Genomic DNA, 24,841 nt, shown 5'->3' with positions numbered 1-24,841 from the left:
GTTGTTCTATATAGACACGCAGGCCCCTTCAATTAGCTCTTTTAGGTAACATGAGTTTACTTTGGGCATTTGTTGCTGTCAACAAAAAAGACTGTCTTTTGAACATGCTTTAGACCAGTGTTTCTCAACCCTAGTCCTTGGGACCCACTGCCCTGCATGTTTTAGATGTTTCCCTGCTCCAACACACCTGGAATTAATGGATCGTCATCAAGCTCTGCAAAAGCCTGATAACGCATTCATTGAATCAGTTGTTGGCAGAGACATCTAAACACGCAGGGCAGTTTCCCAGACAGGTGACACTGCTGTAAACCTTAAAAAAAAGAAGACTCAGCAATAGGTTCAGTGTACAGAGTGGTTTAGTACTTCCACCTACTGGACAAATGTAGAATAGAAAATAGTGAAAACAAATGAAACGACAATAATTTCTTAATTTTTTTAACTCACTAAACTGCACACGTAAACTGCTAGGGTGAAAGTATAATTTCTGCGAATCTGAGCTAGGGGCCACAGTCGTCGTACTGGACGATCAGATATTTAGGAACTGTGCACTTTTTCTCTCTGCGCCTACCTACGTGTTTCATTGCTGTGCCCGAATGTACAAACCGCGGGCTCAGAGGTTACAGGTTTGATTTCTCAGCGGGGTGCAGTGGGAACTCTAGTTAGAAAAAAAATCTACCGTAAAGGAAAACCAAAATCTACCGTAAATCAGTTTCCACGTACGAGGGTGACGCATTGACTAAACTCAGGACATTCAAGTGTGATTTTCTCAGAAGCAATGGCACATATCAAATTAATTAATTCAAACGATATGGGATTTTGGGAAATCCTCCCCTTTGACTCCCATTCATTTTTTCATTTACTGCGCTTCGAGCGCCCCCTCTTGGCCACCTGAGTGGCATATCTTCTCTTTAGGGGAAGTGTCTTTGCTTCGTGCATCTCACTGTGACAGTCAGCTGATGTTCACGTGATCTAAATGTAGTTCAAAATGGCGGCCACTTCGGTCTTTTCAAGAGTGAGAACAGGGTCTAAAATAGGAGCTCAATATGACCAAGAAGGCAACGTTATTCAGGTAAGAAGTGAATGTTGAGAAAGAGTTTATCTGTAGTCAGTAAGACTGGTAGGTTTTAAGTGTGTATGTTGATACGACTGAGACGAGTCGCGTTAGAAACACACTAGCTGTCAGCCGCCGTAGATGGCTAATGTAATAGCCAATTTTAGCCACTATAACGTTTTCGGTCATTTTAAATAATATCATAGGCCTACCGAAATTGCATGGAATAGTGGTGCATTTACTTACAGAGAGTATAATATCATCTTGAAAAAATACGACTGAAAACACACAAAACAGCCAGTGAGCTACCTCCAGATGTTTACCTAGTCTAGCAGTGTTTAGAAAATCGCTAGCTATTTCAACAGAAAAACATTAGCTAACTACGTTTGTAAGTTGGAAATTTAACCGGGTTTTTACCAGCTTTTTTTATTTTTTATAAATGAGACCGCATAAGTCCATGTTATCTTGTAACAGGGATATTGTGAGTGTGTATTCACTTGTTTATAGGTGGAGACGCGGGAGGATGAAGAACAAAACGTCAAGCTCACCGAGATCCTCGAGTTGTTGCTTGCAGCGGGATACTTCAGAGCGCGCATTAAAGGACTGTCTCCTTTTGACAAGGTGTGAAGATGCTGGCTAATGCTTATGGTCAAGTAAGGTGTTAATTGTACTAGACGCACACATTGAATGTCATTTTCAACAAACTTCTGTCTATGCAGGTGGTGGGCGGCATGACCTGGTGTATAACAACATGCAACTTCGACATCGACGTAGACCTGCTATTCCAAGAGAATTCAACCATTGGTCAGAAAATGTAAGCAATGGCAATCACTTTTAATGTGATCATGCTGGACCTCAATTTTCCATTCATGATTTTGTGGCCTCCAGCTCATTGAGCATGGCCCTTGCAAATGTGTAACATTGGTCCCCGCTCACGCCTTTCTTGTCAGAGCCCTTACAGAGAAGATTGTGTCAGTCCTCCCCAAAATGAAGTGCCCCCATTGTCTAGAACCCCATCAGATTCAGGGGCTGGACTTCATCCACATCTTCCCTGTCGTGCAGGTAATTCAGGGCAATAGTGGGTAAGGACTCTGCAAGCTCTTTTCTTTCTCACACAAAAGCTTTTCCTTGCTTGAGGTTAGATGTGCAAGTACTTGCCTTTATTTTAAGGGCTGAGGTGATTAGGTTAGTCTTTGTCCTCCAACAGACCTTCTTTTGTCACTTAGTACAGTAAGACATCAAACAAAAACACTGAAAATAGGTTGTGATCAGGAGAAGGTGTTTGTGGTGTCATGAGCAGGATGACCGTACACTGTTTTTGATGATTGGGTATTTGAGGCTTACTGACAGAGAGGGGTGGTGCAGGCTGCCTGTCTGTACTCACTGGATTTTACTTCCTGACCCTCCCACCCCTTCAGCTAATATGCAGCATCTGTGGCCATACCCCAGGTGTGTTCCTTTGTTCCCCGTTTCCACTCTGTGCTTTATGGTGGATATTAAAGGAACTGCATTAATGTAAGTGGGGGGAAAAGGTTTATAGTTAACTGACACAGGCATAACGGACTGCCTTTGCTCATTCCCTAGCCTTTGACTTCCTGGCTTTCCAATAGCCTCTGTGATCATGCCCCCTGTCAGTTTCTCCTTACCCATAATGCAGTGCTTCTCGTTTAGCCATTTATTCTTATCCAGAATGATTTAGAATGTATAATCCTTGTACAATGCTGGACATGTACAGAAGTAATTCATATTAAACACCTTTGCACAATTGTGCAATGGCTGCATCCCGCAGCTGCAACCTCTGAGATGGAATCAAACTTCCCTACTCATGATGGTACGCCAGTCATCATATTCGTCTGCTTCCCTTCCAGTGGTTGGTGAAGCGAGCGATCGAGACCAGGGAGGAAATGGGAGACTATATTCGCTCCTATGCTGTTGCTCAGTTCCAGAAAACTCACAGCACTCCTGAGGTGAGACTGTTTATTCTGCTGTTTTAATTGTGTGGAAGTAAGATGGATAAACAACAGGTAGGTTTAGAGAAACAAACGACTGCAAGGGTGGTGAGGGGGCAGTATGATTGAAATAACTGAAGTTTATATGCGGCAGATGTTAAGCTAACACGGATTCCGTGAATAAATCACAGTTGTTTGTGAATGGGATAAGAAAGATGGTAACAGTAAAAACAGATTAGAGGCCAATAATTTAACATTCCCAAACTGGGGAGAATGGGTGTAGAAAGCTTTATCATTAAAAGTGCAATGTTCACACCATGTTTGTCATTGATTACCAGTACACCTTAAAAAGTAAAATGGGAAGAGCTGTTACATGTTAGGCACTGCTGCCTGTTATGCAAATTGAACTTATCTTAAAGATTATATTCAAACATTTACCAAGATCACGTACACCAGTCATCAATCTGTACACCAAGCATCAATCTTTTCATGTGATTTGATGAAACTCACTTTTGTCTTCCAGGATGATGAATTCACGCAGAGGAAGGAGAAAGCTATAAAAACAGTGGTAGACGTGTGTGTAAGTACCAATTATTATATTCAGTATAGCGGCTTATTGATGAAACCTACTGCCTTATCGCCCAACCCCTCGAAATAACAACTGGTGATTGCACCTCAATTACAGAGGTGTTGGTGCTTTGTCCTTCCATAAATGATTTTCTAATACCCTCTGGAGTGCATATTGGCTCTTAAACACAATTCACTTTATGGCCCTCTTTGCTATATCCTAATTGTAGTAAAGCAATGAAGCTACAGTGGTGTGTAGTAGCATGGTCTCTGTGTCCTGGACCTCAAGTTGGAGGGTGTATTCATAGGTTTTACTTGGGCATCTTTGCAGGCACAACCCTCCTCATCTAGTGTCCTACTGGCCACTTTAGCTAACCTGGACCCCATACAAGTGCAAAGCTGCACGGTGGATGAAATGTAATGACTCCTTTCTATAGGTCATTATGTGGTGCAAGTGCAGGAAGTCGCATATTGTGGAACAAATAACCATGATTAGTGGAGAAGCACTGTCGTAGTGAGTGGCTCTTCTGAGCTGATTAAATTCTTAATGGCTTTTTTTTTTTAGGAATAGCGACCGTACTGTTGCTTTTCCCATGTGCCTGCTGAATGTAGGAAGGTGTGTTTTTACACCACAGGGCTGGAGGTGTTCTCCATGTTCTGTGAAGGATTCGGGCGCATACAATTTGGGCTCTTTCCAATTGCATATTTTCCCTCCTTGCATCTTTTCCTTGTGTCGTTTCCTTGCTTCCTTTCCTCCTCCCAACGGAGGACTCGAGGAAAGAATGTTGGGAAAGGATACGAGGGTGGAGGAATTCAGGAAACGTGTATTTGGCAAATGGAACTTTTTTTCCAGGTGCATCTGTTTGAAGCCATGTCAATTACAGATGTGGTGGATTTGGAGAGGGGAATCCACAGGTTGATTATTTATCTCACAGGTTCCAAAAAAAAAACTTCCACAAAGGCTAGACTCATGTATCCTTCCTCAAGCATCCTCTGGGAGCCTCCTAACTCCTTGTTCCTGGCTCCTTCAAAGAGCATGGCGGACCTTTATCGATTTCCGGGTCTGCGTGGATCGAGGAGACAAGGATGGATAAAATAACCAATTGGAATTTAAGTACGATTGGATTTTTTTCCCCCCTCAACCCTATTCTTTCTGTCTTAGGATGTTTACAAACCAGAAAGGAAGTATAAGCGACAAGCAGATGCAGGAGAGCTGACAGATGAAGAATCTCGAGTTCACTCCACACTGTTAGAATATGGGAGGTGTGTATGGCTGTCAAGTTATGCTGTTCTCTTCCTGCTCACACACTGTAGGGATGTAATGAACTATTTAACTATTGGGTCACTGCGTAAATACGAAAAAATTTTGGTTTATTTAAAAGTTATTAAAAAAAGTTATATTATTAAAAAGTTCTGTTTATTTAATCTCATTGTTTTAAAAATTTGTAGTCTTCATTCATACAAAAGAGCCTTTGGAATGCTACATGAAGTAACTGATAGCTGAGTTATAGGTGAGGTATGCATATTATAGCCTGAAAGCATGGGTGAATGCAGATCTCTGAATTATGTATTCAGAAAGAACTGGACTTTAAATTATTGGGCTGAGGGTTGGGTGAGTTGGATTTTTCACGTAGAGTTTTGGAGCCACTAAATGTCTACGTAGCAAAGATAATGATTAAAATGCACTGACGGACGGACAGACGGAAACACACACACACAAAATTTAGTTTAGGTTTATGTAAGTTTATAATCCCATTGTGTTCACAGGGCCTGGATTTCACCAGGTTTAGTAGCCTAAATCATAACTTGCACATGCGAGGCATTTCACATTTGAAATTCAAATGTTGCTGCCTAATCAGCATCCAAACAAGCTGACACCCAACACAGAGGGGAGAAAAAAGCTCTATTAATTCACACCATTTCTGTCACATTGAGTCCTATTTGTGTCATTCCATACATTGCACTTTTTTTTTGTCCTGAATATTTGTCCTCTCCAAGACAATTTAGGAAATCATTCTTTTCACAATGGGAGGTGGAGTGGGGGTGGGGGAGAAGGAGGGCGGGGGTGGTTGAACACGGCAACGGCGTGCAATTGTTATGTTGCCGTGACAACCTAGGGTTGAATGTCTATGAGATTCATCCTTGATTAGAGGTTTTTCCATTAGCATATTATTCAGCAATCATGATCCAGCTCGCTTAAGAGATGCTCCCAGCTGTGGTCTTTGCCGTCTGCCATTAGAATTATGATTAATGCAGCATCATCATGTCACTTTAGTCTAAACCTCGATGTTCCTTCTGGCATTCTCATCTCTTTTTTTCCCCATTTTGTATGTAATCTCTTAAGACTACATCCTGTTTTCATCCTGTAAGTATTCTCTAGGTTTGCAGGCTGAAGTTCAGAGTGCTTCTAATAAAAATGCTTGCAGCATTGATCACTAAATCCCAATAGCAGATTATTGTCAAAAACTGCATGGAATTTTGAGTTAACCCAGTGGCTCGACCTGCTGTCTTAGATGGCTGAGAAGTTTGTGGTTTCTTTCAATCAACATCAAATTTTGGCTTTGGAAATGCTGTGTGGACCCTTGTCCAATCTGTGACTTAAACATGTATGAGCTGTGATGCACTGAAACTGGCAGACACTGCAGCCCTCTAGGATGGGAGTTGGGACTGGGTTAATGGTTCACTGGAGTGTTGGATACTAACAGAGGTTTGCTCTGTCCCTGCGTTGGTGAGCATCGCCCTGCCAGCACGGCATTTCTCAGTTTAAAATGCTGCACTTCGGCCAATGAGGCGAACCTTCGAGAGGTCCTTGAAAGTGAGCACGGAGCCCAAATCAGTTTTGAACAGTTGACTAACACCATTTTGTCAGTCATTTAAGTAAGGCATGGGTGCTGAACCCCACACAAGCTCAAAGCGATGGCTTACCTTCTGTTATCTTTCCGAATCAATGAAGAATCCTGAAACTGGTATATATTTTAAAGTTTATAGCCATTGTAACAAAAAGGCGGTTACTCAAGCATGTGACTTGTGTCTCATTCTGTGAACTAGTGGTAAGGTAACCATATGAGCCATTGATTCAAGGCACAGTTTTACAAGACTCATGAGAAATGAAAGAGTAATGCAGGAGGGTGGTACTTGGTACCACCACTTAACGCTGGTTGTGGTTGAGTTTCATCTGCTCTGCAAAGCGCTTTGAGATGCTGAAATGGAGCCATACAAATATAAACCTTTCTTGTCCTTAATGCTTTTACTTTTGAGCTATTATTTGTAAGTTGAATGTTCTTTTTCAAAGAAACTGTAAAATGTGATTCTACATTCAGTGCACTGTACAGTAGTACTTTTTCTGCCTGTGACAGCATTGTCATTAAAAATCCCCACCACAGAGTCTAAGTAGTTTTATTTAAAACTAATACAAAATGATTTATATTCTTTGGGTGCTAGCCCAGAAGATAAACAATTGATTAAGGATAAAAGTTGGACACCCGGCACCACAAATATCTTGGCATTTCAGCTAGCGCTGAAAGGGCCTAGCAAAGACTAATGATTAATGTGTAGAAGAGTCATATAAAAGCCCTTGGGCATCTTGTTAGTCTGTCTTGCTTTTTCTTGATCAGTTAGCTGTGACAACGCTTGAGATGTGAGCCAGGTGTTCTTAATTGTCTAACGCTGACTTGTTTCTGTGCATGGACTTTTCTGTCAAACGTCAGCAGTGTGAAGACTGTCTGAAATTACTGGTAAAACCCTAATTTCTGTATGTGCATCTCCTCTTCATTCCAGACGGTAGCACAGAAGAGAGAAACAAAAAAAAAAAAAAAACTTTTGTTAGTTCATGATCAGGACGGGTTCCCCCAGGTAAATATTTAGTGGAGGGGGTGCCTCAGAGGGTGAGCAGCAGCGATGTGAACTGGCGAGCGTGGTGTAGCCGGGTGAAAACATGACTCCACAATGCCAATTCTGAGGTTTTGTTGGGAGGAGCTTGTGGGTTCAGTTATGGTTCAAACCATGGTCAGGAAGGTTTAATGGATTTTTTAATGGATTTTTATTTGGTTTGTAAATGGTTTCATTTTCATGAAATGTGTTAATTTATTTTTTATTTTACACAGACGCTATGGATTCAGCAAACAGTCCAAGCAGGACAAAGTGAGTATCTGGGAGAAAGAAATCTCATTAAAGTTGTGCAAAAGCAATTTCTTTGGTCTTATCCAGTCATATAGAACATTTTTCATTTAGTTGTTTGTTTAGGTGTGTATAACAGAATATGTAGTACAAACTTGTGTCCCCCCTCCCAACCCCCTCAAAAAAAAACCCTACATGAAGAAAGGAGAGTTTCCTGATGATGACTGAAGATAATTAATTTCAGTTTGCCCACTTGGTTTCTATTGCTTGCAATAATAAAACTTGTTTTTATGACTATGACTGTGACACTGGGCCGTTTCCTGAACAGGTGGAGGACAGGAAGTTGTCGCAGGCCCCAGGTGTGCCCCCTGGCATGACCGAGGTGTCGGAGGAGGAGGATCTTCAGGCCGCCGAGGAGGTGGGTGTGACGGGTCCAGTACCGATCCCGCCATCGTTACCCATGGAGTCACTCGGTCACAGAATGGATTGAGGAGTTTCTCAAACATGTCATTTGTCTTAGTTTTTCATTAGAACCTTTTTTTCCAAAGCCCGTTACTAAAAACAGGAAAGTCATAATGCATCACAACCATTATTTGTGGCTATGTAGTCATTGTAACAATGATTAGTGTGGCAGAATATACATACTAACCGTAAACTGCCAGGAATAATAGTTTTGGATTTATCACCCTGCTTTGCGGTTTCCACACAGCAATTGTTTACAGCACTACTGTTCTCTTTTAGCTGCGCATTAAAACTCTGATGACTGGTATGGCTGCCATGGCAACAGAGGAGGTAAGACTTCAAATGCTATAATTGAGGAAAACAATACTTCCACCCTGTGATAAACAATTTATTCCCTTCAGGTGTGCTCAAGTACTGGCAATTATTTCATCCATTGGTTTAAATAATATTTCAATTGCATTTGCATGACATTATGAAAAGCTGTAACATTGTTTGCGCAAGTCAGTTTTCTAGGATGTTTTCCACAAAAAAATGGATTTGCATTCCCTGTGAATATCATTCAGCACTGAAATTACAGATGCACAATGATGTAGATCACTGGGGATGTTATTTTGTATTTATAGTCAGTGTGTAGTGGACAATGGACACAAAGTAGTAGCGTTCTCATCACAGGGCATTCAGTGTCATCTTACTTAAATGGAGAACCTTTTTGGAAAAGTGCAGTATTTGGTCTCCTTCATTGGAGAAAATGCTTATTTAACAGATTTTTACAGTTATTGGAAAAGATTTTACAAATGTGCAGCCAAAATGGGCTGCCAAAAAGCACACCATTGAGAGAAGCCAATTTAAAGCACCCACAGCTCTGTCTGTGTTGGGTCTCCTGGGACTGCACTCCCACACCAAGGAGCGAGGAGCTGGTGACGGCAGCGGAATTGTCACAGATTGCCGGTTCTGGGGTCCTTCAGTGCCTGGTGTATTGCGGTTGTTTAGCGACACGTGTAGCGGGAGGCCCTGTAGCGGGAGGCCCTGTGTAATGACTGCAGCCTTAGGCCACGTTTCCAGCCGGTTAAAGGGAGCCGTTGGCGCACGAGCTCTTGCTTACTAAGGCCTTTGGCGTTTGCAGGGGAGACCGACAGCCAGCGCGGTGGGCCACATCGTGGGGCTGCAGTCAGAGGAGATCAAACAGATTGCGTCCGAGTACGCCGAGAAGGTACGCCCACCTGCCTCCTGCCTGTGCGTCATTTTTATCCTTTACCTCTCTTACCAGTTTTCGATCTTCAATTTGTACAAATGCCATTTTCTTAACTAAAGGAGGTGGTCCTTATTTTCAGATAAAATCTAAATGTTAATGTTTTGTGTTTTTACATGAACCCCTTGCATGAAGTGTTGTGCAGAAGAGTTCGGACAGAATGGTCAGCTGTTTGAATGTTCCCCCACATGTGCACTAACACTTCATCCCACAGTTTGCAACGTCATCTTTTTCTTTTGTCGTATTTCTCGCCATTTCGCAGGCCTATTCTTGCTTGTTCAGGGCAACAAAATCTACACGAGAGGAACAGCCAGATGTCATCTGGCTCCTACTGCACTCAGCCAGGCAGTCTGGTGTCTAGTAAATGTATAGGAACACTATTAAATGCCATTTAAGCATCGTTTGTTAAAGGGATCCTAAATCAACTGCGAATCGCACCCATCTCAAATGAGCGTCCAACAGCAGCTGTGCTGGAGAGAGCTTGCCTTACACCTTACTTAAGAAGCACAGAAGACCATTCGTGCCAGTGCAAAAGCAGACTCTTTAGAAACAAGCAGAGAGGGTCATTGCACCAATGGAATTGTTTCGTGCACACGCTCCTTCTCCATGACTCTGTCTACATGCTAAATATTCTGAAGAGCTTTGATTCTAATCCTGATCAATAAACCTTAAATTAATTTTAACGTTTTGTGAAAGGATTACTTAAGTTCTTTGCAGTTTTGAATTTCTAGTGAATACTTGAATAAGCCCAAGTAGTAACGTTATTGTCTGCCTTTTAATTCAGAACCGGGGGTTTGGGTGTGCTGAATAGCCAGCTCTTCGGTTGACAATGCACTTGTCATGCACACGCTTGCCTGGGGCTGAGTTTAGTAAATAAAGAGCGATTTAGATGAGTCCGAGTTAAAGAAGTCGCATGCATTTGACCGTGAAATTGGACTGGTTTTCTCCTGAGATGGAGAGAGCAGAACCGCGAACGCGGCTGTCTTTCCTAATCGCTGTGCTCACACTGCGATCCAGCGGCGTCTAGACTACCAAATCGCCAGTCGGGCCTTAACAGAATTTTGATCTTGCAAAAAAATAAAAAACCCCCAGAACCCTAAACACTGTTGAGGAAAAAGCTGGCAGGTTCTGGTGTCGGGTGGTGTACTCCTGCTCAGCGCTCCGAATTCTTTCAGTAAGATCCTGCTGTGTTCTATAAATGTGTAAGTTGCTCTGGATACAGTTGTCTGCCATGCAAATTCATAAGTGCCAGTACGTAAGAAGTGTAATAATGTGAGAGGATGTGCACTAATGTGAGAGGATGTGTAATAATGTGAGAGGATGTGTACTCATGTGAGAGGATGTGTGAGTGAGTGGATCCAGCAGTGACTGCGTGTAAAGGGCTCAGGGCAGGGCTCCAGTGGGGTGACGTTCCCGCGTGGTTGTGTTGCGGAGCAGACGGAGAGGTCAGCGGAGGACAGGCCGGAGCGCTACGGCCCCGCCCAGCAGCACCGCCGAGCCGTGGCCTCGCTCAGCAAGCAGATCCAGCACAAGACCAAGCAGCTGGAGGAGGTGAGCCTTAGCACTATTCCACCACCCTCCTCCCCACGCCTCCAATTATCACAACATAAGGGATTGGAGTAATCCATACCAGTCTGCATTTTTTCATTGCATTCTCATAAGACTGAGAGCAAAAATGAAACGGTTTGAAAGGCAGGATTTCTGCTGCTCGATGGATATACATGTTGTTTAGTGCATCGTGTGATATTTAATATTCTTTGGTCCCTATGGCAACATCGCTTCTTTCTTTTTTAAGCTGCAAGCAAAACATTTGGAGGTTCAAACTGGGTGTGAAGAAGCAAAGAGCAAGTTGCTGGAGGTGAGAAATGTATTTTAAAAAATGAATGCAGATCCTTAATTGCTGCATCAAGGCCAGAGTAGAACCAAAGCTTTCAAATCATATAATTATTACTATTATTATGTTTACCATTAAAAAAAATAAATAAATGCAGGTTTGAATTCAGGGAATGTAGAGAAATGCTTGTTAGGTGCTGACCAAGGTCTAATATTAAAACTGATTAAATTGAGGTGTTTTTTGCTACAGACAATCATGCTATTTATTTGCCTCGCTGAGAGAATATTTATTTTTTATTTATTCATTTTATTTGGAGCATTTTAAACTCCCGGATGTGTGTATAGGTTTCAGTTTTAGTATCAACTGTATTCCATGCACTATTTTGTATTGTGTACCCATGTTAAATACAATATTGCAATAACACTGTGGTTGTTATGGGCACCTTTGTGTCGTTCTGCGTGAGAGCATCCTATGAACGGTGAAGGTCGTGCTGATGAGTATCCTCCGTTCCTAGGCGACTGCGCTGACTGAGAAGCTGGAGAGGGAGCTGGGAGCACTGGAGGAGGTGGAGTCCCAGGCCGATTCCAGGTGAGTTCTGTCTCCAGCCGCGCCTCCCTACACCCGGCCTGTGAACCAGGCATCAGGGGCGGCCCGTCTCCTGATCGAGCTTCACCCCTGCCCCCCCCATACGGCCACTCAGCGATGGTCTGCTCAGTATAGCCTGCAGCCAGACACCAGACCAGTCAAGTTAGTCATTTCCTGTTTAATTGGACTATTGGGGGTGGGGGGGTTACCGCATTGACTGAAACCCTCCCTCCCTGGCTGAAGCTTTGGCCTATTGTGCGACCCCCTGAGGTCAGCCTTGGTATGATGAGGATTGGATTCCTTACCATGGGACACTGCTGCACTGAGAGCTGTGCTTTAGGGAGCCCCCAGAGACTGAACCCTCCCGCCCCGACACCCCAAAAATCTATTAAAATAAAAAAACCGCTCCAGAAGCAGAAAGTTCTCCGATGTTCAAAAACGGTCTGTGAGCATCACCGTCGTCCTGAGAGTTGAACTTTTTATCTTATTTATTTATTTATTTTTGTTATTTTTTTAAACATATTCCCCAAGCCGGAGATTAGCTGTGATTGCTCTTCCCACTGACAAATGAAATGGAGATTAATTAGCTCTCCCTCCAGTACCTTAACCCAGCTTGATTAATTGATTTGATTGGATGGGGACGTCAGTCGTCTGTCAGTCAGGCTGTCAGTCACCGGCTGATTGAAAGGTGAGCCAGTGGCCTGCAGCGGGCTGTGACTTTTGAAGCAGAGCTTGCCCAGCCTGTGCTTTTAGACCACGAGCACTAAAACGAGAAAGGGAAAGCTATTTTCAGCTTTGGTCACTTTTTCAGACCACACTGATTGCATCTGCACGGTCCACAAGACCACAAGAAGCACAGTACTGTAAGGCCTCTGGGTGTCTCATCCTCTCCATGACATTGAGGCACTTCTAAAAGTGCCACAGTTTAACAAACTGACCGACCTGACATCAGATGCTTCTGATTCCTTTCTGCCGAGAGCTGATTACTCTCCATTATAGTCTGTGATTGCAGCGGGTCAAGACATGGCCATTACGCGGCCTTGCACGCAGGAGACTAATCGTTCGCTCTGATTAGGCCCGTTGGTAAAGGAGTGGTAAGAGTGCTGTATTGAGACGTACTCGGCCGGTTTCTCGCTTGGGTCTGCGCTCGCTGCTCTGTCAGAAAGCCGTCTGCAGAACATGCTCTGCTGGGCTGCGAGCCGCTCGGCTGTAAAGCAGGGGTGGGCTTATACCGCAGTGTGTTTTTCAGACCGCAGTTCCCCATGGCCGTTTTTACAGCAGAATGATACGTGCTGCTGAGTCCTGATCAGTTGCCGGAGCACTTGACCTCTTATTGCAGTGAAATTCTCTGTGTCTGTCCGTCGGACCCCCTCCTTCTGTGGACTGTGCACCACCCTCCCTGTCGAGCATGCCAGCACTGCGGGGGGCCCCTGGGTCTGTGCAGCTGGGCAGCCAGGTGGCTGTGGGGGATATTAAGAGAGGGTCACGCTCTGGAATCCGCTGCTGATCTCTGCCCCATTCTTCACTGTCACAGCTGGGCAGACCCCCTCCGTGAGGAGCACACGTTTCCCTCTCGCACGGTTATGCCTGTGTGCGCGGGAGCGTTTGTGTGTGTCTGTCTGTGTATATGCGCGTGTGTGTGCGTGTGTGCGAGTGTGTCTGTTGCACGCCTTCCTGTGTGTATGTGTGCGCCACCTGTGTGTGTGTGTGTGTGTATGTGTGTGCCTTCCTCTGTGTGTGTGTGTATGAGACTTCCTGTGTGTGTGTGCGTGCACACGTGTGAGCTGGGTGGATGTGTTGGTGTGCGTTTCCGTGCGCATTCCCTCCCAAAGCCCTGGCCTTCCTCCCTGCCCTAAACCCCAGCGGATTAAAGGCGTGGGAACGGCCAGACACTGCAGCGGCGAGCGCGCTGATAAATGGCCCTGCTCGTCTCTGCCTGGTCTGCTGGGGTCACTGCGTGAAGACCACACAGGTGTAGAGTGAGCGTGTGTGGGAGGTCTGGCACTGAACACAGTGCAGTATTATACACAGACTCCTAGGCTCAGGGATGGGGTGTTAATGCGGTGTGACTGCGCTCGGTTAATGTATGGCACATCACTGATCCTTTGCAGATGTCCATAACCGTGTCTTTCTCTTAAATTATTTCATTTGCTGAAACGCCAAGGCTAGAATTCAGTCAATACACTGACTCACCCGCTAATCAGACACATTTAGCTTTTGGTTCAAAGATGTGTTCAGTTTCAAATTTCTGACAGGTACTTTATTGTGGTTAAGTACCAACTTTAGTGAACGGTTAATTCTCTTGAAATTGACATTTACTTATAATCTAGATGACAGGCAGATGACAGACAATCAATACTTAATAACCTACTGAATGGAGCAGGCATTATTGGGCTGCTCTGAACCAATGAAACACTTGCCTGTGGCACAGTGGCACAGCGGTTGGCACTGTTGCCTCGCAAGAAGGAGGTTCCGGGTCCGAATCCTCTCTGTGTGGAGTTGGCATGTTCTCCCCATATTCCCGTAGGTTTCCTTTGGGACCTCCAAAGTCCAAAAACATGTAGGCTCCAGGACTCTTTTGCAAAAAAGATGTCAATCTCAGTGTGACTACCCTGGTTAAATAAAGGTAAAATAAAAAAAGAAATAAACACTATTTTGTGGAACAAAAGGTTCTTATTGGTTCAGATTTACTGGTGGAGAATGTAGCCCTTGTTTGCCCTTCACTAACAAGTAAGGTGTGTTGCGAACTCGTGCTATTGGTCCAAATGTCACATGACGATATCTGAGCTGATCACCAGAGGTCTCAAACCCCACAGAGATCTGAAAGCTCCCAAAGGTCAATGTGACCGGGCCGGACCTGAAAATGAGCAAGCTTTTACGCTGCGGTAGGCTTTTCTGTCCACCTGAGCTGAGCGAGGGCTTCTCTCCCGCCTTGCGCTGCAGTATCCTGGAGAAGCTGAGGGCTCTGGTGGCAATGAACGAGAAGCTGAAAAGCCAGGAGCAGGAGTTCCGAACGCACTGCAGGGTGAGTGACCCGGTGCTCCTCACCACCTTGCCGCTTTGATTCCCAGGCAGAATGTTGCCACGGTAATGCCTGTACCATATGTGAAACGTATGAAATTGCTCAGCTTCATATGATGTGTATATATATTTTAATTCATTACATTTATTTATGTAGGCAACACAGCCTCCACACTTGCATTTCTACTATCTTTTTGCTACGTTATATAGGATATGAAATGGTATCCAAGCATGCTACAATATGCTATTTAATTATACTCAGACACACATTCGTACATGCACACCCACATGTATTCATCCTTATAATGGATGACTTAGCTTCTTATGAATACTTAAAGCCATTATCTGACTGTCAGCTCAATTTACATGATATTTGCAGACGGCTGTCTGACATTTCTTTTTTTTTAAATGATAAAGACCACTTCTCGCAGCCTGTTTTTATGTGCAAGAGCAGGTGTTGGATGCTCCTGTAACATTTTAGAAGCTTCTATTAACCTTTGGATGATGGGGATTTGATGCAGGGTTGTATTTGCAGTATTTTCCTTCGCAATAACTAAAGGTGTGAATTAATTTGTCCATGGTGTTTTTGAAAAACTTTGAAGTGTAAAAAGTAGTTGCTCTATGCAGTGTTTACAAAGTTAAATTACAGGCAGAAGTCAACTAAACTAATTAAAATGCCAAGTATTTGAATTAGTTTGTTTATTTCTGCCTGTAATTTAACTTTGTACTCAAGCCTTGCATAAATTTAGCGTATTCTATTTCTGGTGGGGCTATGAATAGACACGCAAAGGTGCTCGTTCCTCTTTGTGCTGCAGTGGTGGTGTGTGGAAAGTGACCCTGCAGTAGACTGGGGCTGTGTCTAGGGGTTCGCATTTATACCTTGAGCCAGTTCATGTGACTTGACCCTGGGATAGCTAATACTGGGTTCATTGTATGTGCGATGAGTCAGAAGCTGCTCCTGGATCAGTCTGAGTACGGGAAGCGTGGCATGTAGCCAGTCGAGTAAGGTATGCTGTTGATTGTTCAGGAGGAAATGACCCGTCTGCAACATAGCATCGAGAGCCTGAAGGTGGAGTCCGGGGACGATGCAGAGGACGAGAAGGTAACGCGAGCAAACGCCTCCCCTTATCTCGACGCGGCATCGCCGTGGCCCCTCCCACTTTCGCTAATGGCGCCTCCTCGCTGTTCCTCCAGGAGCGGAACCAGCTCATCGAGAAGCAGTACAAGACCGACAGGGACAAGCTCCAGAAGATCCGACTGCTGCTGGTAAGGAGCTTTGCAGGGTTTCGGTCCATCTTGGGTCATGTGATCAGCGTGTAGTGCAGTGGTGGAGCTTGAGTCCGGATTTGGGCTACAGGTGATACAATTTTATTCAACTGTGAGGTACTTTCACACATTCCCTGAAATTGTGAGTGTGCTTCATTCATCCAAGACAATTTAAAACGAATGCATAGAAACCACACTCAACACACATGCACTGATGCGCACTAATTCCCATTGAAGCCACACACCTGGGCTGCACAACAGTGGGCTTTTAATTCCGGACTGGGAATGAGCCAAATGCAGTCCTCTGTCCACTGTTGGCTGGGGACAGCTCTCCTGTTTCACGCCTAGTTTTTTCCCCACCACTCCTGGGCACACGTTTCCCAGAATCCCTCCAGCATGACCCGAAAGGAATGGGCCCTCATGCCTGCTCTTGCCTGCAGGCCCGGAGGAACAGGGAAATTGCTATCCTGCAGAGGAAGATTGATGAGGTGCCAAGCCGAGCCGAGCTGACGCAGTACCAGAAGAGATTTATTGAGCTCTATGGGCAGGGTACGTATTTTACCATCTGCTTTGTGTCATTACCTTTCACTAGGATTTCGCATTCTTATTTATTTTGCCGAAAGTGGTTGGTTTGCACGGTGCATTCAAGTGTCTTTTGCTTTTTGCTTTGTTTCTTTCTAACATCATTTCTTTTGTCTGTTATGTGCTTTCGGTCCATTCCAAAGCCAATGTTCTTAAATTTAGAAATGGTCAGATGTGATGTAGGTTGACAGCAGTAGCTGGCAGTAAACAACTTCACTAATGAACAACTAGAAATTGGGCAGTGCGCCCTCCCACACCCCCACCCCCACCCTACGGAGTTGCCAGGGTTGCCATGACACCTGGGCCGGTGCCCTACGGCAGCCCGCTCCGAAGGCGCCGATTTTCATATGATGTGCGAGGTAAAGGTGGAAACGTGGTGTTTACTGTCGCCGGTTTTAATGAATGGCTTCTGCAATCACCCGTGGAAACCCTCAAATCACTGTCAGTCCACCCGTCGGAAATGCCTTGAGCGTAGCTGCTTTTAAGCTATCTTTATCTCAAGAGCTACCGGAGAAAAAACAGTTTGTGCTCGAAATGCTGTCACGCAGCTGGTTATTTTGAAACTAAACAAAGATATTAAGACTTTAACCCTTGATAGTGTTTGTGAAGGTGTCCCTGAAATGGCTTTTCATTATTCATATTTTTATAAATGATCTTTTGTCTGCGGTGGGTCAAGTGAAGGTAGTCTTCTGTGAAAAAAAAAAATGTATTTAATTAAAAATAAATGAATAACATTTTAATTCCCTTTCCCTTTTTCTACCTGAATTTGAATGCCCAATCATATATCAGTTCTCATTGCTGCAGCCTGTGCTATCGAATCAGGAGAGCAGAGAGAAGCATGTGTTCCTCTCGGAAGTATGTGATGTTGCCTCCGCTTCTTACCACACGGCAGATTGAAAGTTGGGTTTGCACAGACATGAGTCGGGGGAGGACCAGTCATGTGCAGATCAACAGGTGGACATGCAGACGCCTGATTGGGGGTCGCTAGCAAGCAATGAGATGCTGTCTGACTGAAACGTTAGCATACAGCTACAGTCAACTACAGGCACTGACCAGATACCAGATTGCTTGATTGGTACTTTAAAGTATGAGTATTTTGGGGGAAGGTGGGGGGTGGAATGGAGTAATTGGTACCAAGAACACAGTTTTAATTTTGTCTTTTCTTCTACAGTTTCAGCCACCCACAAAGAGACCAAGCAGTTCTTCACCTTGTACAACACGCTAGACGACAAGAAAGTATTCCTGGAGAAAGAGGTGAGCCTGGCGTCTCCTTTATTAAGCTGTTGAAAGGTTAAATGTCTGAAGGCAGAGACAGGGAGGAGCCGGATTGCTTCGAGCGACCACCGATTGACAGAAGGCCATTGGCCTTTGCTAAATTTCCCAATGGCTGAGAGCAATGGAATAGTTTGGTTAATAATCCCGTAGCAAGCAATCTTCAGTCGTCAAGGAATGGTTAATGCGGGGATTGTTTTAGGACGGGGTGCAGACCAGGAGAGAACTATTCCATAATTTTTTTATTTTACCTTTGATTCATTTTCTCTGCTCACTCTCTCTAAACTCTGCTCTGACTGTATCCAGAAGACAGGATTTCTATTGTACTGTAATTTATAATTAATATTGTACTGTAGAGCGGGAGAGTTGTGGTCGAGGTGTCTTTGGTTTCATTGGCCATGCCGTGTGCGTTTACACTCACTTCAGCACTCAAATGTTTTGCTATATTTGCCGACTGTTTGTTTTCGCTGAACGAATGCAACCTTTATTATACAATGTGTTCCTGCCGCTAGTGCCCGTTAGCTCATGACCATTAGAATTTTATTGGTTTTGTTTACCATCCTTTTCCCAGGTGAACTTGCTGAACTCCATTCATGACAACTTCCAGCAGTGAGTATGGCCCGATTCCGCAGGATGTATGCTTAGGTGCATCTCCCTTTGAAAAGCTGCCGTTCCTTGCCACGCGCCGGATAATGCTACGCAGTAATTCTAAATGAGCTTCGTCTTATCGTGACCATCTGGAAGCCTGTTGCATGCATTGTTTGAACAGTTGCTGCAGTGCCGTGGCATTGTCTGTCGCGTGGGCGTGCGTTTCAGCTCCCCCGCTGCTCGCCCAGTCCAGGCTCTCATCCCGACTGCTTTCTCGGGGGGCGGGGGGTGGGGGGCGGGGGCGAGCAGACTCTATTAGCGCAAGACGTTGTCTGCTGTGTTCTGCAGGGCTATGGCGTCATCGGGAGCCAAAGAACAGTTCCTCAGACAAATGGAACAGATTGTGGAGGGGATCAAACAGAACCGAATTAAGGTAGGTACACACCGGCTGTCTCTCCTGTACTTACTTTTTTTGGAGGTGAAAGTCTCCCACCATTTGCTGCGGTCGCGTGTTCGACTCTCATGTTTGGTTGCTTTGTTTCTTCACCCTAATCCTGCCAAAAAAAATGTCATCATGTTCTCCCCTTAGCCGCCGGAGCTAAGGACTTTTATTGGCAGACTGTAACTGGTGAAATAGCCATTTTTTGTGAGTTTAATTTTCCTTGCCGATATTACAGGGATGCTGTAGAAAGCCCCGTGCCACCTCTTGACTGCATCTAGAGCAGCACGTCACACTAATATGGGAGAGAATAGAGTTGGCTGTACGGTTCGATCATGGCGCTGTATTCCCCCATAAGAAACCCAAGATTATTACGAGATGAAATTGGCACCTCAGGAAAAGTAATTTAGGTAAAAACGTGCCTGCCGGTTTTTACAGTGCAAATGCGAAATGAGCTGTTTAGCGAGCTGTAGCGGGGGGAGGGTCTGCTGTCTGCACAGTGGAAGCTGCAGCAGGGGCTGAAGGGCTGCTCTCTCCACAGTGGAAGCTGCAGCAGGGGAGCAGGGCTGCTCTCCCCACAGTGGAAGCTGCAGTAGGGGGAGAAGGGCTGCTCTCTCCACAGTGGAAGCTGCAGCAGGGGCAGAAGGGCTGCTGTCTCCACAGTGGAAGCTGCAGCAGGGGCAGAAGGGCTGCTCTCTCCACAGTGGAAGCTGCAGCAGGGGCAGAAGGGCTGCTCTCTCCACAGTGGAAGCTGCAGCAGGGGGAGAAGGGCTGCTCTCTCCACAGTGGAAGCTGCAGCAGGGGGAGAAGGGCTGCTCTCTCCACAGTGGAAGCTGCAGCAGAGGGAGAAGGGCTGCTCTCACCACAGTGGAAGCTGCAGCAGGGGGAGAAGGGCTGCTCTCTCCACAGTGGAAGCTGCAGCAGAGGGAGAAGGGCTGCTCTCTCCACAGTGGAAGCTGCAGCAGAGGGAGAAGGGCTGCTCTCTCCACAGTGGAAGCTGCAGCAGGGGGAGAAGGGCTGCTCTCTCCACAGTGGAAGCTGCAGCAGGGGGAGAAGGGCTGCTCTCTCCACAGTGGAAGCTGCAGCAGGGGCAGAAGGGCTGCTCTCTCCACAGTGGAAGCTGCAGCAGGGGCAGAAGGGCTGCTGTCTCCACAGTGGAAGCTGCAGCAGGGGCAGAAGGGCTGCTCTCTCCACAGTGGAAGCTGCAGCAGGGGCAGAAGGGCTGCTCTCTCCACAGTGGAAGCTGCAGCAGGGGCAGAAGGGCTGCTCTCTCCACAGTGGAAGCTGCAGCAGGGGGAGAAGGGCTGCTCTCTCCACAGTGGAAGGCTTCCTAAGGCTTATTTATGCTTCTTGCAGAAGCTGACACACGCCAGCACACGCAAACTTCTCCCTTCACAAACTTCCACATCCGCAATTAGTAATTGTGGACAAAAAGACCCCTTGCCTCCTCTGGCAGCAGCAGGTCTGAAAGATTGTAGAAAATAACAACATTAGCTATCTAGTTTACGAATCTAGAAACAATTGCCAGGTAAATAATGTATATTCTATTAATATTTCTCTGAGTTGGCATGTTTTGGGACAAAAAAATACCATGGATGTTTTGCCATGATAAGGATACTGGCTTTACTGTTTTGTTGTTTGTGGATTTCCAGAATGCATAGAATGTGAGCCCCCCCCAAGCTTGATTTGCCACCCCATTTAGCTAGGTTAGCTAGGCTCTTAACATTAAAGTGTTTGTAACATTTCTGGAAAAAAATGAGATGATTATAACAAGTGAGCTGGGCTGGGATATCAGCAGCTTCCTTAGTGCTTTGGGCTCAGCTCCATCTGCAGTGTTGGAGTCTTATGACAACTCGTCATGAAAGCGCCTTGAGTGAGAACACAAGTATGCAAGTTTGGTTGGTCTGGACAGCGCGCCCTTGTCCGCATAGTGGTTGGCCTGCGCTCTGAGAATGTTGAGGCCTTCAGAGGTGCTCGAGAACAGCAGACTGCCCTCTCATCCACCTCCCCGTGGCACCAGCGCGTGAACACTCTAACCCCCCCCCCCTCCCCCACACAGATGGAGAAGAAGAAACAGGAAAACAAGATGAGGAGGGACCAGCTGAACGACGAGTACCTGGAGTTGCTGGAGAAGCAGCGGCTCTACTTCAAGACCGTCAAGGACTTCAAGGAGGTGAGGTCCCCCGCCCGGCCGCGTGACACCGAGGCACTCGCCCGCCACTCCGCGCCGGCCCCGGGGGTCCGCCCTGTCTACGGGCTTCCATTTGTACCGCACACTTAGCCGCCCGCATGAACTAGAGTGGCACTCACCCAGCCACACACCGGATCTCGCACCTCCGCCCGTAATAACTGTCACACCACAGAGAGTTCCTTCCGTGGCCTACAGTTCAGGCTGCGGGGCCGAATTTGGTGTTTGTTGAGGTGGGTTAAGTTGGCCTCAATTTGGACTCACCCAGCCATAGTACATTTTGGCATCATTAGTTTCACATAGTGCTCCTTACACAAATGACCGTTTGTCATTTTTTCTAAAGCTTTTGATCGTTACAGTACTAAAATAATTTTTAGGATTGCACATTTTAAATGTTTTAAATTGAGCTTGGCAGACATTTTTACCTTGCAAAGTTGTACAGCAGCAGTTGAAACCAATCGCCAGTGACCCATCTGGTGTTTAAACCAGACATCTGGAGAATTACTGATGTGCGATTGGCTAATCACATAAATCCAGAAAAGCATCACAATTGGATGAACGCACACACACACACACACACAAAGCCTGACCCCTTTCAGTCATGAATATTCAGGATGGGAACATTTAATTTTATTCTGCAAATTTGCGGACGCACACTGGACATGCCTCTATGGAGTTCAATTGCGGGCCTTAGAGTTTTTAGTGAATTGATAGATCTCTGTTCCGCCACTCCTGGCAGCTGTCCTAACATGTTTATTAATTTTATCATTAGCTGCTTTACCAGAGGGACCTTTGGAGTCACGTCCGATACATTTTCAATCTTTGTTGTAAAATTAAAAGCAATTGCCAGTTGTTTGACTTGGACACCATCATTATGCTCATTTTGATTCAAGGCTTTGGGTAACTTCTGGTATGATATCTTTTCCCCCCTTCTTTAACACTGAACTGTTAATTTTGCATTTGATGTTGGATCAACAGTAATTTTGCTAATGTACCTGGGGAGGGAGGGGGGAGGTGAAATAACTAGAGTACTTCATTATTGTTTTATCGCCCTTCATTTCATTTGAATATTAATTAGTGGTAAGGATGTCAAGGGCGTTTGTGCATTTAATATTGTGTTTCACTTACATCGGTAGTGTCCACTAGGTGCTCAGTATTTATAGTGTCACAGTCTGCTCTATTCTGATGCTTGGAGTTACCTACCCTTTTTCAGGATAGTTCTGTGAGTCACTGTCGGGGGGAATTTTTTAAAAAGCATCTGCAAATGGAGTGTGAATGTTATGGGGGCAGCAGATTGGAATCCACACTTGCCGTGCTGATACTGGAGCTTCTCTTCCGTTTGTGTTCCCCACAGGAGTGCCGCAAGAACGAAATGCTTCTTTCCAAGCTGCGAGCGAAGGGCGCCTCCTAGCTGACGTCGCCTCCGAAAAGCTGCCCCAATTAAATTTTTTTCATTTGTTTGTCACGCTCAGCACTAACAATACATTCTTTGGTCTGCTTATGCCTGTTAGCCTTCTGTGGGACCCCACTGTGTTCAGCTGTTTTGGAAACCAAACTGCACCAAACCCACCTGCCTCCCTGTGGATCTGTGCCTCTCGCAGTCAACCTGAGCTCAGTTTAGCTTTTTTACTGAGGCACATGGAGTGTTCTCTGTGTGCTCGAGCTGAATGGGCTTTCTGAGTTAATCCACACAAGTGCTGCATGCTGGCTCTCAAACGTGCCGCAGGGAATTAATCGTGTTTGGCTTCTCTGCAGACACAGGTTTGATGAATTGCTGGCCAAAGTGTGAAAGTGTAAATGGCAAACACCATTTCCTGTGTGCTGAGCTCTGTCTCCTGTGTAACAAAGTCAGGACTCTCAACAGCAGACTACTGTCAGAACCTCAATCCACAACACACAATGACATTAAAGATACACACGACTGCAATGCCAGTTCTCTTACATTATTGTTCTGACATTCATCCCTGTTGAACTTTACTGCTGAAGATGCAAGATTATACAGAGGAGTAAAACACTGCAATGTTAAGTTACAGTTGCCTTAACCTTACACAAGAACAAATGGCCAAACAAGCCAATTCACTGAGAACACATTTTTATCTGGCCTGTAAAGTGCCTACATGTCTATAAGGGGTCAATTCTTTTACTTGGTATTGTATAGCAATATAATAATTAGCATTGCCCAGCTTGACATTTACTGAAATGATCCAAGGGAAGTCCTTAGTCAAAGGCAAAGAGGTTCAAACCTGCAGCTATCCTGTACGGAATCCAGTTTTTTTTTTTGTTTTTTTTTTTTTGTTGGCCCAATTCCTCACTGCTGCTACACTCAGAAGAAAACCCCTCATTTGCTTAAGTGCAATGGAACATTCAACATACTGGCATCTTTGAGCCCAGGTTTGCTGGATTGTTCCATATGGGTATATGCAGTTTGTAAGCTTGGTTGAGGTGGCACAGTCTGAAGCTGGCCTTAATTGCGTGCATTTCCCCGAGCGCCTTCATATCAGCGACTGTCCCCCCCAACGGGTGTCTACAATCAATCAGTATTCATGGTCCAATTCACAATAAAGCGCTGTCCACAATAAAAACACTCTCGCATTTTCAGTCGACAAACGTAGAACAGCGTGACTGCGGTACATTCAGTCTGAAGGGCCCTGTGTACTTCTCTAGAAGAAATCCTTGTGCCAGATTTAGTTTCCATGCATTTCCTTTTCTCACAAATCATATTTTCTCACTGACGCTTACGCTCTCACACCCTTTTTCGTGTTTTAACAAGCTCGCTAATTTTAGTAGGGAACATCCTTCACAAACCAATCTCTTCTGACTTAATTGTGCAATGTGGGGGCATTACCTTGTTAACTTCTCTCATTCAGTTATATTAATTAAAACCAAGGTCTTGTTATATAAACATTTTTTTTACAGGGATGACCAATTTAGCAGTTTTTTCTTTGTGTAAATTGATATTGAAATGCACAGAGAGATGAGATACAAATGAGGTGGAAGGGTTCTGTTGCAAATATGTAAATTTGCAAGCGTGTTAGTCATGCAAAACAATTGAATAATTCAGATAATTACTAGATGAAGGCAATTCTCTTTACTCCTGTATTAGCTTAGCCACCACTGCATTGAGTGACAGATCATGGAATGAACTAATGTGCTGCATGAGCAAATTTTGTGATTGCAGTTTTAGAGTCTTGTGACTTTAACTCTGGGTGTTTATACGTGTGATTTTAAGGACTAAGGGCTTTGGTCAGTGGAGAACCATGGCAAACTCTTACCTCATCTCACAAGCACCTGGTAATCGATGACATTAAAAACTGTCTTCATGGAGGTTTCTTTTTTTAAATTTCCTTACTGTGCCAGATGCATTCTGTTAAAATTACTCATTAAAAGTGCAATTAAGTACAATGTTGATCCCATTTCCCTGCTGAATGGCCCATAGAATTGCCTTGAAGATGATCAGCAAAGTTATCTTCTCAGTGCTGAGAGAAATGCATTTGCAATAATGAAACTGAAAATTGCATGTTCTAAACAAAATACGGTTCTCCTGCTGTTTGAATGGTTTAGCACCCATTACTTGAGTTTGTACTTGATCTCAGTCCTCTCTGGCACTTTAAAAAAAAACATTTTTTCTGTATTCTTTAAAAAGGGAGCATGTTCTCACAATAATAATTCCGG

General features: G+C 44.9%; 1 protein-coding gene across 2 annotated transcripts; it reads left to right on the top strand.

The window, feature by feature from the left end:
* The first annotated feature begins 914 nt into the window (after positions 1-914).
* ccdc93 (coiled-coil domain containing 93) lies at positions 915-24,571 on the top strand. Of its 2 annotated transcripts, XM_064311585.1 has the most exons (24): positions 915-1,069; positions 1,559-1,672; positions 1,771-1,865; positions 2,002-2,113; positions 2,920-3,018; positions 3,524-3,580; positions 4,730-4,830; positions 5,912-5,932; positions 7,671-7,707; positions 8,012-8,101; positions 8,425-8,475; positions 9,269-9,355; positions 10,832-10,945; positions 11,190-11,252; positions 11,743-11,816; positions 14,757-14,838; positions 15,862-15,936; positions 16,029-16,100; positions 16,541-16,649; positions 17,854-17,936; positions 18,526-18,563; positions 18,891-18,975; positions 21,041-21,154; positions 22,524-24,571. In XM_064311585.1, the coding sequence occupies exons 1-24, from the start codon at positions 986-988 to the stop codon at positions 22,578-22,580; spliced, it is 1,914 nt and encodes a 637-aa protein (XP_064167655.1). In that variant the 5' UTR covers positions 915-985; the 3' UTR covers positions 22,581-24,571. The 2 variants fall into 2 exon arrangements, with proteins under 2 accessions (XP_064167655.1, XP_064167656.1); XM_064311586.1 differs by lacking the exon at positions 5,912-5,932 and having other exon boundaries at positions 919-1,069.
* The last annotated feature ends 270 nt before the right edge of the window (positions 24,572-24,841 follow it).

Source organism: Anguilla rostrata, chromosome 15, assembly GCF_018555375.3.
Source record: "Anguilla rostrata isolate EN2019 chromosome 15, ASM1855537v3, whole genome shotgun sequence".
Lineage (NCBI taxonomy): Eukaryota > Metazoa > Chordata > Actinopteri > Anguilliformes > Anguillidae > Anguilla > Anguilla rostrata.
Note: the sequence above shows the minus strand (reverse complement) of the source record. Positions and strands in the feature narration are given on the sequence as shown.

Excerpts from the sequence above, each read along its gene's own strand:
- ccdc93 (XM_064311585.1), top strand. The coding sequence starts at position 986 with ATGGCGGCCACTTCGGTCTTTTCAAGAGTGAGAACAGGGTCTAAAATA. Across the intron at positions 5,933-7,670 it reads CTACATCCTGTTTTCATCCT|ACGCTATGGATTCAGCAAAC; the intron begins GTAAGTATTCTC and ends TATTTTACACAG. Across the intron at positions 7,708-8,011 it reads AACAGTCCAAGCAGGACAAA|GTGGAGGACAGGAAGTTGTC; the intron begins GTGAGTATCTGG and ends TTTCCTGAACAG.